The sequence below is a fragment of the Scomber japonicus genome, chromosome 8 (assembly GCF_027409825.1).
Source record: "Scomber japonicus isolate fScoJap1 chromosome 8, fScoJap1.pri, whole genome shotgun sequence".
NCBI classification, from domain to species: Eukaryota; Metazoa; Chordata; class Actinopteri; order Scombriformes; family Scombridae; genus Scomber; species Scomber japonicus.
In genome coordinates this window covers 11890665-11903923 of record NC_070585.1, presented here as the reverse complement: position 1 = coordinate 11903923, position 13259 = coordinate 11890665, and the positions used below count along the sequence as shown (strand labels likewise).

The window sequence follows — 13259 nt, the reverse complement described above, 5'->3', positions numbered from 1 at the left end:
TTCTTGATTTGTGTGTGAAAGGAGTGACTATCATTAGTGCAGGTGTTTGTATGTCTCTCTGCTTTTAGATTTGAGACAATGCTTTGACTTGTTTGTATTGTGAAAAGTATAAAAATGTACTATGACAAGAGCACAATCATGATCATTCGAGAGTCATTCCTAGTTATTGTAATTTAATGCCATGATTAGTGATTTTGTTGTAAATTACTTGATACAAATCATTTTTAATGTGTTTTAATCCAGAGGTTGTTACAGTTTCAGTGACGTTAGTGTTCACACATTGATTTCATAAAATTGAGATAAAATCCACATTTTAAATTTAGTTTATTTACAGATTGCACTTGTGATACATTCATTTAGATGTCAATATGTTTTCAATCTGATTCTTATACAGGCTCAATAACTGACACTGCATGAGGTTTGATTTCAGAAACAAGTATGTCAAACCCAAAGCAAACACTGGCAAATGCAACATGCTTTTTGGTAGTCATTAGAATTAAGGATTTCATTCACTGACAATACTCTTTTCTTCTTGATTTTTTAAATAGTCACAGAGGCTGCATTTTTAATCGGCATTGTATGTTCACTTAACTTATAATACAGTTTATTTCAAAGCAAACCAAACAGTTTTTAAACCATTGCTTCGTATGTTAATAAAAAATAAAGTGATTCATGTGTCCAACAAAACTATGTTTTGCTTGTTTTTTTAATTGTTTTTATAATTTTGATTAACTTTATGTGAGGACTGTTTGAAACTTTGGGAAACATGTTTATTTGCTTTCTTGCCAAGAATTAAATGAGAAGATCAATTCTACTCTTATGTTTCTGCACTAAATATAAAGCAACATCCAGAAGGCAATTAGCTTAGCTTAAATACAGGAAATAGGTGGAAACATTTATAGCCTGCCTGATTTTTAAAAATGTTAAAACAGTCTTCACACTTGTTAAGCTACACTAATTGTATCATGTCTATAGCTTCATATTTAGCATGCAAACTTGAGCATGGTTTCCATTTTTTCATCTAACTCTCAGCAAGTGGAAAGGCAGTATTTGCCAAAAGCTTCCCTTTAATTGTTTAACAAACAAAACAGTTCTCAATCAATACATCATTACATTGCTTTTATCACAGAGTAACACCTCACATTTTGGTTGTCCTTTTAGTTTAAACTTGAACAGAATCTTTAGACTATTCATCATTTTATATGCCGTGAATCTTGTGCATAATCCATACTACAATCTAAATAACACATTGGTACAGAGCAGAAGGCTTTTTGAAAACACAAGGTCTTCATCCAACAACATTTACATGTTTGACTGGCAATTTGGTTAACCTGATTAAGGAGAAGTGATATTTGTCCATCTGAGGTCTAAGATCAGTGTCTTCATTTGATTTCACAGATGTCAATCACAGATCTGTAGTGCTGAATGCAGGGTTAACAAAACCCACATGAACATTGCCGGCATTCTTCTGGCCCCGTTGGGCCAGCGCTGCACTCAGAGGTTCAGCGTATTCTACTGACTCATCTTCCTCTTCCTCCTCCTGGATCATAATGAGGAGCAGACCAGTTTTAAAATTAGACCACATTCTAATATTCATAAGTACAAATGAAGATGAGTTGTAATGTAGCCTCACCATGATGGTTAGTGGATCCTTTACAGGCATGGAAATGTCATCACTGTAGTCCAGGGAATTGAGGCTTCAATGGGAAAGGGATCAAAGTAAATACATTTTGTACCAATTAATCATTTGAGAAAAGGAGTGTTCAGGTTTTTCATTTGGATAAATGTCTGTCACAACTTGCTATAGAGAGCACACTGTGACAAAACTTTCAAGTTTATTAACCAGCACTGATAGAGTCAGTCACCAGAATTTCTATCAACAGATGGAGGTGATAGTCAGGGAGAGGTTTTCTTTACCTGACTTTGTCTACATCTGAGCTCTCTTCATCTAAGTCCAGGACCATGGCTGTGTCGTACATGAGGTTGAGTACAGGGTTAGCCCTAGAGCGTAACACAGAGAGAAAAACAAGTCCTGTTATTCATTCATTTTTATTTTAATTGTTTATTCTTAATGGAAATGCTGTTGTCTCCTCACCCCTCCATGGTGTACTTGTTGGTTCCAGGCACCACAGGACCACTTTTCTGGTTGTCATCAGGATGAGATGCAGAGTTCATGGCTTTAGCTGCCTTTAGTTTCCTCCTGTAGCTGTAGGGTGAAGTGAGTTGATAAGTAAAACAGACACTGTACCTCTCATAAATGTTTTTATATTAATATCCAAATGCGTTTCTTACTTTCTGCGAGTGCACACCAGTGAAGTGGTGAGGACAACCAGCACGATGATGAGGCCTCCCACCATCCCAAGCAGAGCGAACAGCTCAACGTCCACTTCTGAACTCTCCGGAGTAGTATCCCCCTGAAACACAAGAAAGAAATATTAAAAAATGTTTTTATCTTTATTCGTGTATGAACAATTTGATCATATTTCAAACATGAAGACAGTTGAAGACCAACACCTTGCTACTCTGTAACTCCACCTGCCCACAAATTCTGATTCTTATTAAAAGGACAATATGATTACTTTGTGCCAATAAACTTAAACATGCTTTGACAGACTAACAATTTTTATTTAAGTTATGAATTAGGTGCAGCTAGGATTCACTACACAAGAAAGACCAAAGCTTTCAGAAAATAAAACTGCTCATACTTACAACGTACGCAAGACCCAACTGTTTCAGTATAGGAGAATGTTTAGGATCATTAAGCATCTTTTCCACTTCATTATAGGCGAGAGCAGTCCCATTGGGAAAGACAAAATATGACAACATGATGCAGCCCGTAGACCTGAGAGAGGGACACAAATTACTTACATACTTCAAAAAATGAAGCTAAATTAACAATTTCAACATTTTAAACAATTATCATCTACTATTATCAGTACATATTTCACCCTCAACAATTTGATTGTTTAGAGCAACACTAGCACCACCTAGTGAACAAAAACAGTCAATGTGTTCAGGTGAAAACAGCAACTTTTTCTTTCATTTTTATTTATTTCTATTGTTCTATTTTATGTTTTTATTCTTATTTTTTATTATGAATGAAGGATGCACTGACTGGTGAGCACTTTAAAATGTTATTGTACTTGTGACAATGACAATAAAGATATATTCTATTCTATTCATCCAATAATGTATGATCTGTACTTGTGTTTATAAACTGTCATTGAAATGTAGAGATAATCTCATAAATTACTTGCCTGGATTCATCAGTATCAGTTTCGGAATCAATTGAAACAACTTCAACAGAAGCCTGGGTGGCAAGAGAAAGTGCCCTGGAAATGTAGAAATGAGAGAAAGTACCATGTTAGTTTTAACTAAACACAAGTTAGAAAAACATTTTGTCTTCTGTCATCAGACAAAAAATCTCAGAAATTGAACCAGATTATTAAAATAATTATATTTTATAATTATAGCATGATGATATGTACCTGATGATGTTAGCCCGGTCGCTTTCAACTTCAGCTTTGGTTCTTAGAAATCGAAGTTCAACTTGATATGATTTGTCAACTGTGAAAATCTGCAATATAGAGAGAACAGAAATGTTGACACAAGCTGCATCTTACTGTCTGCCTGCTGTTCGCAGTCGCATGATTTCAGTCACTGACCTCCAGTAAGATGCTGGTGGAGAGGCCGCCGGAATCAACTGCCTTTATTCCTACCAAATACTTCCCTTTCAGTGTCATGCCAAGCGCTACGGTAGTTCTGCATGAATGTGGAGAAATCATGAGTGTGGCTGTAAATGCCAGAGTTTGTGATGAAACCCAAACATGTGTTTAGACCAGAATGAATTATGGAAGCATGATGCTGATGAATGACTTTGTACTCACTGAATCATCCCAATGTAATCATCCTTTTGCTGTATGGTGACAGCCTCAAACACCCTCCCCTCATCAGTTGTGTGGTTGTTGAGGTTTTCAAAATGGACTGATGTTACTTCAAACTCAATCTGTCTATTTACTCCCGAATCACGATCTGTAGCCTGAGAAGAACAAGAGACACAAGCAGAATGTCCACACAGATATCACTGACAAACTGAAATCATGTAAGGTATTTGAATTGCAATCATACTCACAGTGACTTTTGCAACTGAAGTCCCCTTGCTTGCAGTTTCTGACACCACAACTAAAGTCCAAAGAAGGAAAATCATTATTAAAATGTAAATGCAGTGGAATAAATCTTAGATTATTGTGTTCTCAAAACACTCAAAATGACAAAAATGGCCAAATTCAGCCCTAAAGATGGCTGGCTCTGAAGACTTGCAAATTTAGCCAGTGGTTCCCAAAATAAGGGTTGGGGCCCTACCAAGATAAATATGAGGGATCACCAGACAATTTACAGTTGTGACGAAAAATTATTAGCCCCCCCTTATGAAATTAGACAAAACTCTTGATTTCTCCATGGAAATGGAAAAACGTGTTTATTATTTTGGAAACGAATACACTACAAAGACAAAAGTTGACAAGTTTGATTAGGATATTTTATTGATACAATGAGTTGAAATAAAAAAGGGCAAAAATGAGAAATCCAAAATTATTAGCCCCCTGGCCATTAATAGTCAATAGCGTACCCTTTCTGAGCCACAACTGACAACAACCTCTTAGAGTAGTTCTTTACTAGGTTGGCACAGGTCTCCTAAGGGATTTTGGCCCATTCTTACATTGCAAATTGTTCCAGCTGGTCCAAATTGCATGGTTTCCGAGCATGGACATTCACCTGTAGCACCCGCCACAGATTGTCCGGGGATTCTTGCTGACATCTCTGACAATTTTCCTCTCTAGAGTTCTTGAAATCTTGAGTTTACAACCACACCCAGGTTTGTTTCTTACAGAATTTGTCTCCTAGTACTTGGCAATGATGCAACGTACAGCAGTTCTAGACACTGTGAAAGGCTTGAAAATGGCAGTATAGCCTTCCCCCTTATCATGAGCCTCCACTATCTTCTTTCTGAGCTCAAAACTGATTTCCTTTGTCTTTGGCATGGTGAGTAAAAGTAGTCCCTCTCAATAATGTGTTCAAATGCCCTGTTCCTTGAAGTCATTTTATGCTGGTTGAATGTTCAGGTGTTGTTAGGAAGCCAATTGACTGCACAGGTGTGGTTTGAAAGTTGAATGGTTAATTAGGTGTGTTTTTGAAGGCAAGAATTCACATGGGGGGAAATATTATTGACCACCCCATTATGGGGGCTAATATTTTTTGACATCCCCATTTTTCTCTATATTTAATATAAAGCAAGCCTAAAATGTTATTTTATATACCAAAATGTACCAAAAGCTACTAAAAAGCACTGGTGAATGTTTGATTATATCGAGTTTTATCAATGCCACAATCATTAGGAAGAATTTTAGGAAAATGTTCCATAATTCCTGGGGGGCTAATCATTTTGGTCACAACTGTATAGGATGGGGGCTAAGATCCTCTAATTAGTTTTGTTGTTGTTATTGTTGTTGATTTTGTCATAAAACAAAATAGTATTAAAATCAAATATGAGATATATGTGAGTTCAAGGTGTCATATAGGTTGGTAACTGAAAAAAAAAGTTACTTACAATAAACAGAATTTGTGAAGATGAATTCTGGGGCGTTGTCGTTGATGTCTTCGATGTTGATCACCATTACTTCTGAAATGATCCCAAGAAAAACACAGTGAAGCGACTTGTGTGTGGGATGGTGTGTTGATTCTCTTATGCTTTTGTTACCCAGTGCTGACCTGTTAGGACACTGCTATTCTCTCCTTTCTGTGTGTTCTCGTCCACCACCCGAGCCTCCACCAGCACCTGCTTACATAGTTCATAATCCAGCGTTTTCTCTGGGTTGAGTCTCACTTCCCCATTTGGATCCAGGATAACGTAGTCACAAGGAGTCAGGGAGTTGTTACAATTGCATTTGATGGATACCAGCTCATAGATCAGTGAGTGATCTCCGTCCAAGTCCTCCGCTGTGAAATTCCCAATAGCCCCACTGATGGTGGTGTTCTCTTTCACTGTCACAGGCTCAGTCGGATTGAACACGGGCCTTTCATCATTCACATCCTCCACATCCACCTCTACCTTTACTGTAGCTTTTTCCTGCTCCAGATCTGCAGCTTCCACCGTCAGGGTAAATTTCTTGCGTGCACTCTCGTAGTCCAGCTCGATGTCCGGGTCCACGGTGATGTTCCCCCTGTAACCCGACCCCTCTTGGTAGGTGCGAATGATAAAACTGCCAAAATTTCCATCAGTGATACTAAAGGAGATGCGGTTAAAGTCTTTGCTTTGGTCCAAATCCTCAGCGAAGACAGAACCCACAAATGCACCTGATTGTATAGAAAAATAAAATGAATACCTTAACAACAGCTTTGAAGACTTGAAAGCTCTTTTCAAAGTGAAATACTGACCTTTTTCTCCTTCTTTAACTTTGAATTTGTAAGAGGACTCTTGAAATATTGGCTTGTTGTCATTGATGTCCTGTGATGCAACAGAAGTAAACATCAGTCACGTGCATTAGTAGCATCACAGCACCAATATTTGGTTACAAGACTTACCTCTACATTGATGGTAACATTGACCACGTTGGACAAGGGGGGAGTACCCTTGTCTGTAACATCAATTTGGAGCTTGATCTTTCCGTTCAGCTCTGGGTTCAAGGCTTCACGGTCCAGTTCACCCTTGTTTCTCAACACTCCAGTGTCAGTGTCAATAGTGAAGTTATCACTGTACTCGCTTGGCACAATCTTAAACATGATTTTGCTGTTGTCTGTATCAGGGTCATCAGCATCAGTAGCCTATCCAAATAAGACAAGGTGTAAGAAGATAGGAAAAGATAGGTATTTATATATATATATATATATATATATAGGTCAGTCAAGATCTTCCACACCAAACAACTGTTAGCACAATGTTGAAAGAACGTTATTGTCTAAAATATCACTGTATGCTTGTTGGATAAACAAAATGTGTTTAATTGGAACTACCAAACCATTAAAAAAGTGGCAGCTTTTAATATTTCCATCTACCAAAAAAAACAAGAAAATAAGATGTTACCTCTATCTTAAGTTCAAAAGGTTGACCCTCCATAACATATTCCACATAAGAGGCTCTGATGGGGACAGGCTTGTTGTCATTGATGTCAATGATGGTGATCTCCAGCACTGTGGTACCGGGTTTTCCATCCGTGTCAGTGGCCTGCAGAGTTGCTGAATACAGAGATCTGACCTCGCGATCCAACAGGCTTGTCACATAAACTTCGCCTGTACGTGGATTCACGTCAAAATATCTAAGTCTGAAAGGCAGATACAACCTATTCAGTGGTGTGTCTATGCATTCAAGTAACCAGAATAACTGCTTGGTTTAAGTGTAGACATACATGCTCTCTGGTAGAAGACTGTAGGTGAGGTTGCCTTGGTCCATTGTGTCAGGATCCTCAGCCTATGAAAAACAACAACAACAATGTTTAGGGTTTTTTTGCATGCAATTCCAAAGTGTCTAAGTAAAACTTTGGGCAGTTAAAGACCTACAGTGATGGTGGCCAATTCTGTCCCAACAGGAGAGTTCTCAGTCACATTCAACTTGTATGTATTTTGGAGGAATTTGGGGCTGTTGTCATTGGTGTCCTTGATCTGAATAGTAACTGTGGCAGTGGTGCGGAACTCAGTTTTTTCTTGATCTGTAGCAATCACCTGCACCATAAGACAGAACACACCTCAGACTGGTCAAACACAAATGTAATAATGAAAAAGATAAAAGAAGTTACTAATATTATTATCACAGTACCTGTAAAACCATTTCCTGTATTTTTTCAAAATCCAGTTCTTGAGGCTTCTTGACCACAAGCTGAACAATGCTTTTTGTTGTGGCTAATTGAGGCTCCACAGAAAACACATCCTTGTAAGCTCCACCCAGGGTTAGTTCAGTACGTACATTCTATGAAAAGCCAAGACAGAGTTTTAGCACTTATTATACATACATTACAGAGAAAATGTATCTTAATTAAAGAATGTTCCCAATTGTTGGAGTTTCATTTGTACCTTATCCAGATCTATGACGGTCATGTTGATGGGAATAGACCCCAGCGAGTGCTCCAAGACCTCTCCTGTGAAATCACACGCAAGCACACAGGAATCGTCTTCTGAGCTTGTGCACTTGTAAAACTTTGGTGCATTGTCATTGATGTCAACGATGGTGATCTGTACTTTTGTAGTGGCACTGGCCAGGATCCCATCAATGTTTGGTGTGGACTCAGTTGCCTAGAATAGAAGAATTTCAACATAACTCATTTCCTGTATTCCTTTTTTTCCTCATCTTGTTTTTTTTTCAGTAAATGTTTTGTCATAAATGCTTTGAATTAAACAATATCTACATGTTTTGAGGTCTTCAATGAGTACAGCAATTTCAGGATATTAATTTAAATCTCCAGAAGGGATTTTGCTTTGGTTTGTCTGTTAGTGGGACTGGGACCTCTAACCTAATTTAAATTGTTATAACTTAGGTTCAATAACAAAGACCACACCTTATTCAGTGTCTAAACCTGCTTTGTCTTAGCTCATATAACCCTTTTACACAAACATTGTCTGTACTCTATACCCACTAAGGCACAACCTTACACACATTATACAAGATGGACAAAAAACAGAGTGGGACAAATTAAAATTAGAACAGTTAGTTAAATTTAGAAATTAGATCAAGTGAAAATTGTTGTAGAACAAAAAAAATCTACCTTCACAGTCAGAGTAACAGTGTCACCAACAACTTCTCTGTCAATTGCGGCCTTCACATTGATGACACCCTCATTTGAGATTGTAAACAGGTCACCTGGGGCTGAGGAATCTGTGAAGCAATGGGAAGAAAACAAAAACCTTTCTTACTCACTGTCTGCAAACATTTTTTTAAAAATCATTATTATTATTATTATTGAGGCTCACTTTCAATGCTATAGGTCATAGCATCATTGATTCCGATGTCCTGGTCAATGGCGGTAACTTTCCCCACAGACGTGCCCTGCCAAACAGAAAGCACATTTTCTGAAATCAGATGAATGTGTTGAGTCTCCTTATTTACACATAAACATTATAGCGACTCAAAGCAGCAATACTGTCTGTAGATTATAAAGCAAAACATGAATTTCAGTTCACACTTTGAATATTAATATGAATCCAGTTAAGTATCTTTTCCACTAATTAAAATCCATCAACACTCACCAAAGGAGAATGCTCCTCAACTTCCTCATTGTAGGGAAGATTGATGAACATTGGGTCACGGTTTGGAACATCCTCGACATTAATAAAGGCAAAGACCGTATTTGTCAGGAATACAAGATCAGGTTCAGCACATTTGCCTCCAGAATCCTGTTGTGAGACACACAATGTTGTTGAAATTCAAAAATCTTGTCCTGCTTGTACAAGGGGATCTTGCTTGCTTGCTCAGTTAAGATAAAATGACTGACATTACTCATAGATATATTTCTAATTAATTTAATGAAATGTAACTGAACTGAAAAACATGCATGACAGCTCTTAATTTGGTGGTAGTGAGTAAAAACAGATTGAACTTTGACATTAGTTAGTTTTTTAACTGTATCAATTGCATAACTAATATCAAATACATCACTTGTAGGATTAGTTTTTCTTTACATTCACAAGAGGACACATTAAAGCCCCATCCATTTTTGATATTAATATTGTGGTAAATGTTTACCAGCTCACAGACCAAAATGTTTTGCTGTAGATGTTATAGCATGCTCCTCGGTCTACTTTGAAATGTATTAATTATTATGAATCCATGTTTACTTAAGTGAACCGTTTCATGTGGAATAGCTCAACATTTAAATACACTTTTTAAACTGTATTGTCAAGTGTCAGAAAGATGATTGATACCACTCTTCTGGTAGTTGGTTAGCTTATCAGAGAGGGTGAAACAGCAAGTCTGGCTCTGTCCAAAGGTAACAAAAGCTCACTAAAGCTCAGCCAAATAATTCATTATGATATCCTGTTTGCTTCATTGTGGTTTTACAGGAGGATATGTGTTTGGCCAGTACATCCTCCAAGCTGACGTTGCTGACCAGACCTTAGAAAGTGCCATGCTAGTTGTTCCCCCCTCAGTATTTGCTTATGTTAATTTAAAGGTATGTTGGCTACTGTATAGTTTCATATTTGATGAACATACTTCAGGTGTCTTATTAATCTTCTTATCTAATTCTTGACAAGAAAGCAAGCAAAATGTTGAACTTACTCATTTGACAGATGCTTTTGTTCAAAATGACGTACAAATGAGGTAGAACTTCTGCTTAAAGAAATGCTATTACATTGATATTGCTTTACAACTATTGCTTTAAAGATTTAAGGGTCCCTGACATTGTGTTTTAGGGTCGATAATCAAGGCATCTTTGCCAGTAGTTCCACTATTCTTGCTTGTGTAATTATCTTAAAACTTGAATATGATTTAAAAAAAAGAAAATGTGGAGATGCTGCTTACAGTTGCGTCAATTTTCAACCGATAGAAAGTGCTCTTTTCACTAAAATCTAGAGCTCCAGTCAATGTGACAATCCCATTTATCTGTCCAATAGCAAACAGACTCAGTCCCTCAGATGGAGTAGCCTAGAAAACCACATGTAAAAGATAATGTTAGTAACATCCATGGGAGATCAGAATGTAATATTGAGTTACATGATTTACAAAAGAAACTTACTTCAGCAATGCTATATTTAACCACACCGGCATTTCCAGTGTCTGCATCTGTTGCCTGCACCCTAAACAGAGTAGTACCTATCAGGGTATTCTGAAAAATTGGATAGGAAGAAAAACAACAGGAAATTAAACACAACATTACCTGTCTGTATTAACAACTGTTTTGTTGTAATTTAGATATTACAATGAATGATTTTCCCTAACAGACATACACACTTCAACACACACACACACACGCACACATACACACGCAAAAAGGTCACAAGAATCAAGCAATGAAGGAACTTAAAGATGTTTCACTCACTTCTGGGACTTGTGTATCGTATGAAGCCTCTGTAAATTGGGGTCTGTTGTCATTGGCATCGTTTACTATTATCGTTATTGTTTTTTCTGCCTGAAAGACAATGCATGATGCACTCTGTGAATATAATGAACAAACCGATGTGGGATGGATGATAATAGCAGTCTCAAGTGTTACTCACAATATTGGGACCATCAGAGACTCTAACTCCAAGGTCTATTGTTTGGGTGGCCTAGAATAATAATGATAATGTTAATGATAATAATAAAAGATAAAACACACACACAACCAACATTAAGTTATGACAATTGAAAGGTCTCTCCACATCACACCATACCTCTCTATCTAGATGCTTAGCGACCAGTACGGTCCCAGTAGATGGATCAACAGTGAACAATGCCGCATTGGGCCCAGTGAGTGAATAAGTTAGTGTGTCACCTTCTTTATCTCTTGCAACAATAGTAAACGCATATTGACCTATGAAAACAACATCAGTGGAACATAAATGTTTGCTGTATAAGTTGAATCATAATAATGTAAATCTGAAATAAAAGCTGTTTTCAATATTTTACACTTAGATACCTATTCCGGTGTCTTCACACACTGTCTCAACAGCAGTGTCGATTACAGGGCTGGTATTTGCTGTAGAAAAATACAATTTATAAATTTAAGAAATTTAAGAAGTAATGTAAAGACATAATGACAAAGTTATGAGAAAAAATAACAATATACACTCACCGTTAGCAAAGCTGATAAGACACAACAGTAGTATGCTTCCTGTGATCCCCTCCATGTCTGCACCAGAAAATACCAAGATATTTTTATAACAATTAGTTGACCATGATTGTCTGTAATATTTGATGTTATTGAGATATTTCAGTGTGAACCAAAGTGGTGGACTGAGCAACGCTGCCATGTGACTCATACAGCTAAAAATTATAATCGTCTCTTAAGTGCCAACTTCTCACATATGAGGCTTTGCTGCTTCTCTGTTACTGTAAGTGTAATACTTTTGGTTGGACAAAAGAAGTCATATTGGGTTGTGAGAAATTGTGATGGGCAATTTTTATAACATTTAACAAACTAAAACATTAATTGAAACAATACATTGATTATGAATGAAATGAATCATTAATTGCAGCACTAATTAAAAGGTTAAAAAAAACCTGCTGTTATTATAAGAGAATCTAGAAATTGACATTTTTTAAGCTTATTTAGACAATGTGGTTAAATATACCAACACTGATAATAATAATGATAATTCCAAAATATTTCAGCTTTAGATCACAACCAACAAATAACACTGTGAATGTTGTTTATATATAGGGTAGCAATGAAGTACTTACTAGGTACCTACTGGTATGTAAAAGGGAAAAAGCATGGGGAATAAGGCGGTAACAGATACTGTGTTTAGAAGGGACCTGGGAGTAACACTGCTAACATCATTAAGAGTAATTTCAATGTTACCTCCTTGAAGTTGCTTGAAGGGAATCGCACAGGGTGAAAAATACATAATATTTCTTTGATTTCTGTGGGTTGAAATCTAACTCAAATCAGAAGTATGATTGCAGGTGTTCTGCCCCTGGTGAAAACACCTGCTGTGACATCACTGAGTAGGGTGGGGCAAAGAGGTGTTGTAACATGCTGGAAAGTCTCAGTACAGATAGAAACTGCGTCATTTATCTGCCCAACAAGATTAAGTGTTGATTTCCCCTTTGATACTCATAAAGCTACAGGTTTGATACAGGAGAAGCAGGCATGATTAGATTGAGACCTGCATGAATTAAAATGGTGTTAAATCTGGCTACATCATGTTTTCCAATGTGAGCACAGAGAAAGAAGCAAAGAAACCTCTCAATGAAACATGTGGGCAACATTTGATATTCTGAGGAAAGTTTTTGAATTTTGCCTTCCTTTCACTAGGACAACAAGAGAACCCCCTTAAATGTCACACTATAATGAAATCACTTGTAGAGGTAAAAACAACTGAAACAACTGAATCAACAAACCAAAATCAAATCACACATTTCACAGTGAGCACCTCAGTCTTATTTTACATTCATGATTCATGATTCAATTTGAAGTTTTTCAATTTAACTTTTCACCTTTTAGGATTTAAGGAACCTTGAATCTATATGAATGAGTTTTTGTATGAATGTTTTAAAGTTTTTTAAGGGTTTTGTCACTAGTCCTACCATTTGTACTTAGAGACAAATTTGAAATAGAACGTTTGAATCTGGC

At 36.9% G+C, this 13259-nt stretch overlaps 1 protein-coding gene across 1 annotated transcript; it reads right to left on the bottom strand.

Moving 5' to 3' along the window:
* Window positions 1-1405: 1405 nt before the first annotated feature.
* cdhr2 (cadherin related family member 2) lies at window positions 1406-11811 on the bottom strand. The gene is made up of 29 exons (XM_053323545.1): window positions 11757-11811; window positions 11601-11660; window positions 11356-11495; window positions 11022-11111; window positions 10719-10808; window positions 10505-10627; window positions 9232-9378; window positions 8956-9031; window positions 8751-8860; window positions 8062-8280; window positions 7808-7957; window positions 7552-7713; window positions 7401-7462; window positions 7079-7316; window positions 6580-6819; window positions 6433-6502; window positions 5767-6351; window positions 5606-5677; window positions 4133-4182; window positions 3888-4039; window positions 3666-3762; window positions 3489-3577; window positions 3258-3332; window positions 2710-2842; window positions 2293-2414; window positions 2096-2206; window positions 1918-2001; window positions 1604-1697; window positions 1406-1540 (listed from the first exon to the last, which is right to left on the bottom strand). Exons 1-29 carry the CDS (start codon window positions 11809-11811, stop codon window positions 1406-1408), a joined length of 3831 nt encoding a protein of 1276 aa, XP_053179520.1.
* Window positions 11812-13259: the final 1448 nt, after the last annotated feature.

Coding starts and splice junctions, on each gene's coding strand:
- cdhr2 (XM_053323545.1), bottom strand. CDS start 11,811: ATGGAGGGGATCACAGGAAGCATACTACTGTTGTGTCTTATCAGCTTT. Junction 7,714..7,807: donor TACAGGAAATGGTTTTACAG/GTACTGTGATAA, acceptor CTTATGGTGCAG/GTGATTGCTACAGATCAAGA. Junction 4,040..4,132: donor CTTCAGTTGCAAAAGTCACT/GTGAGTATGATT, acceptor TGTTCTTCTCAG/GCTACAGATCGTGATTCGGG.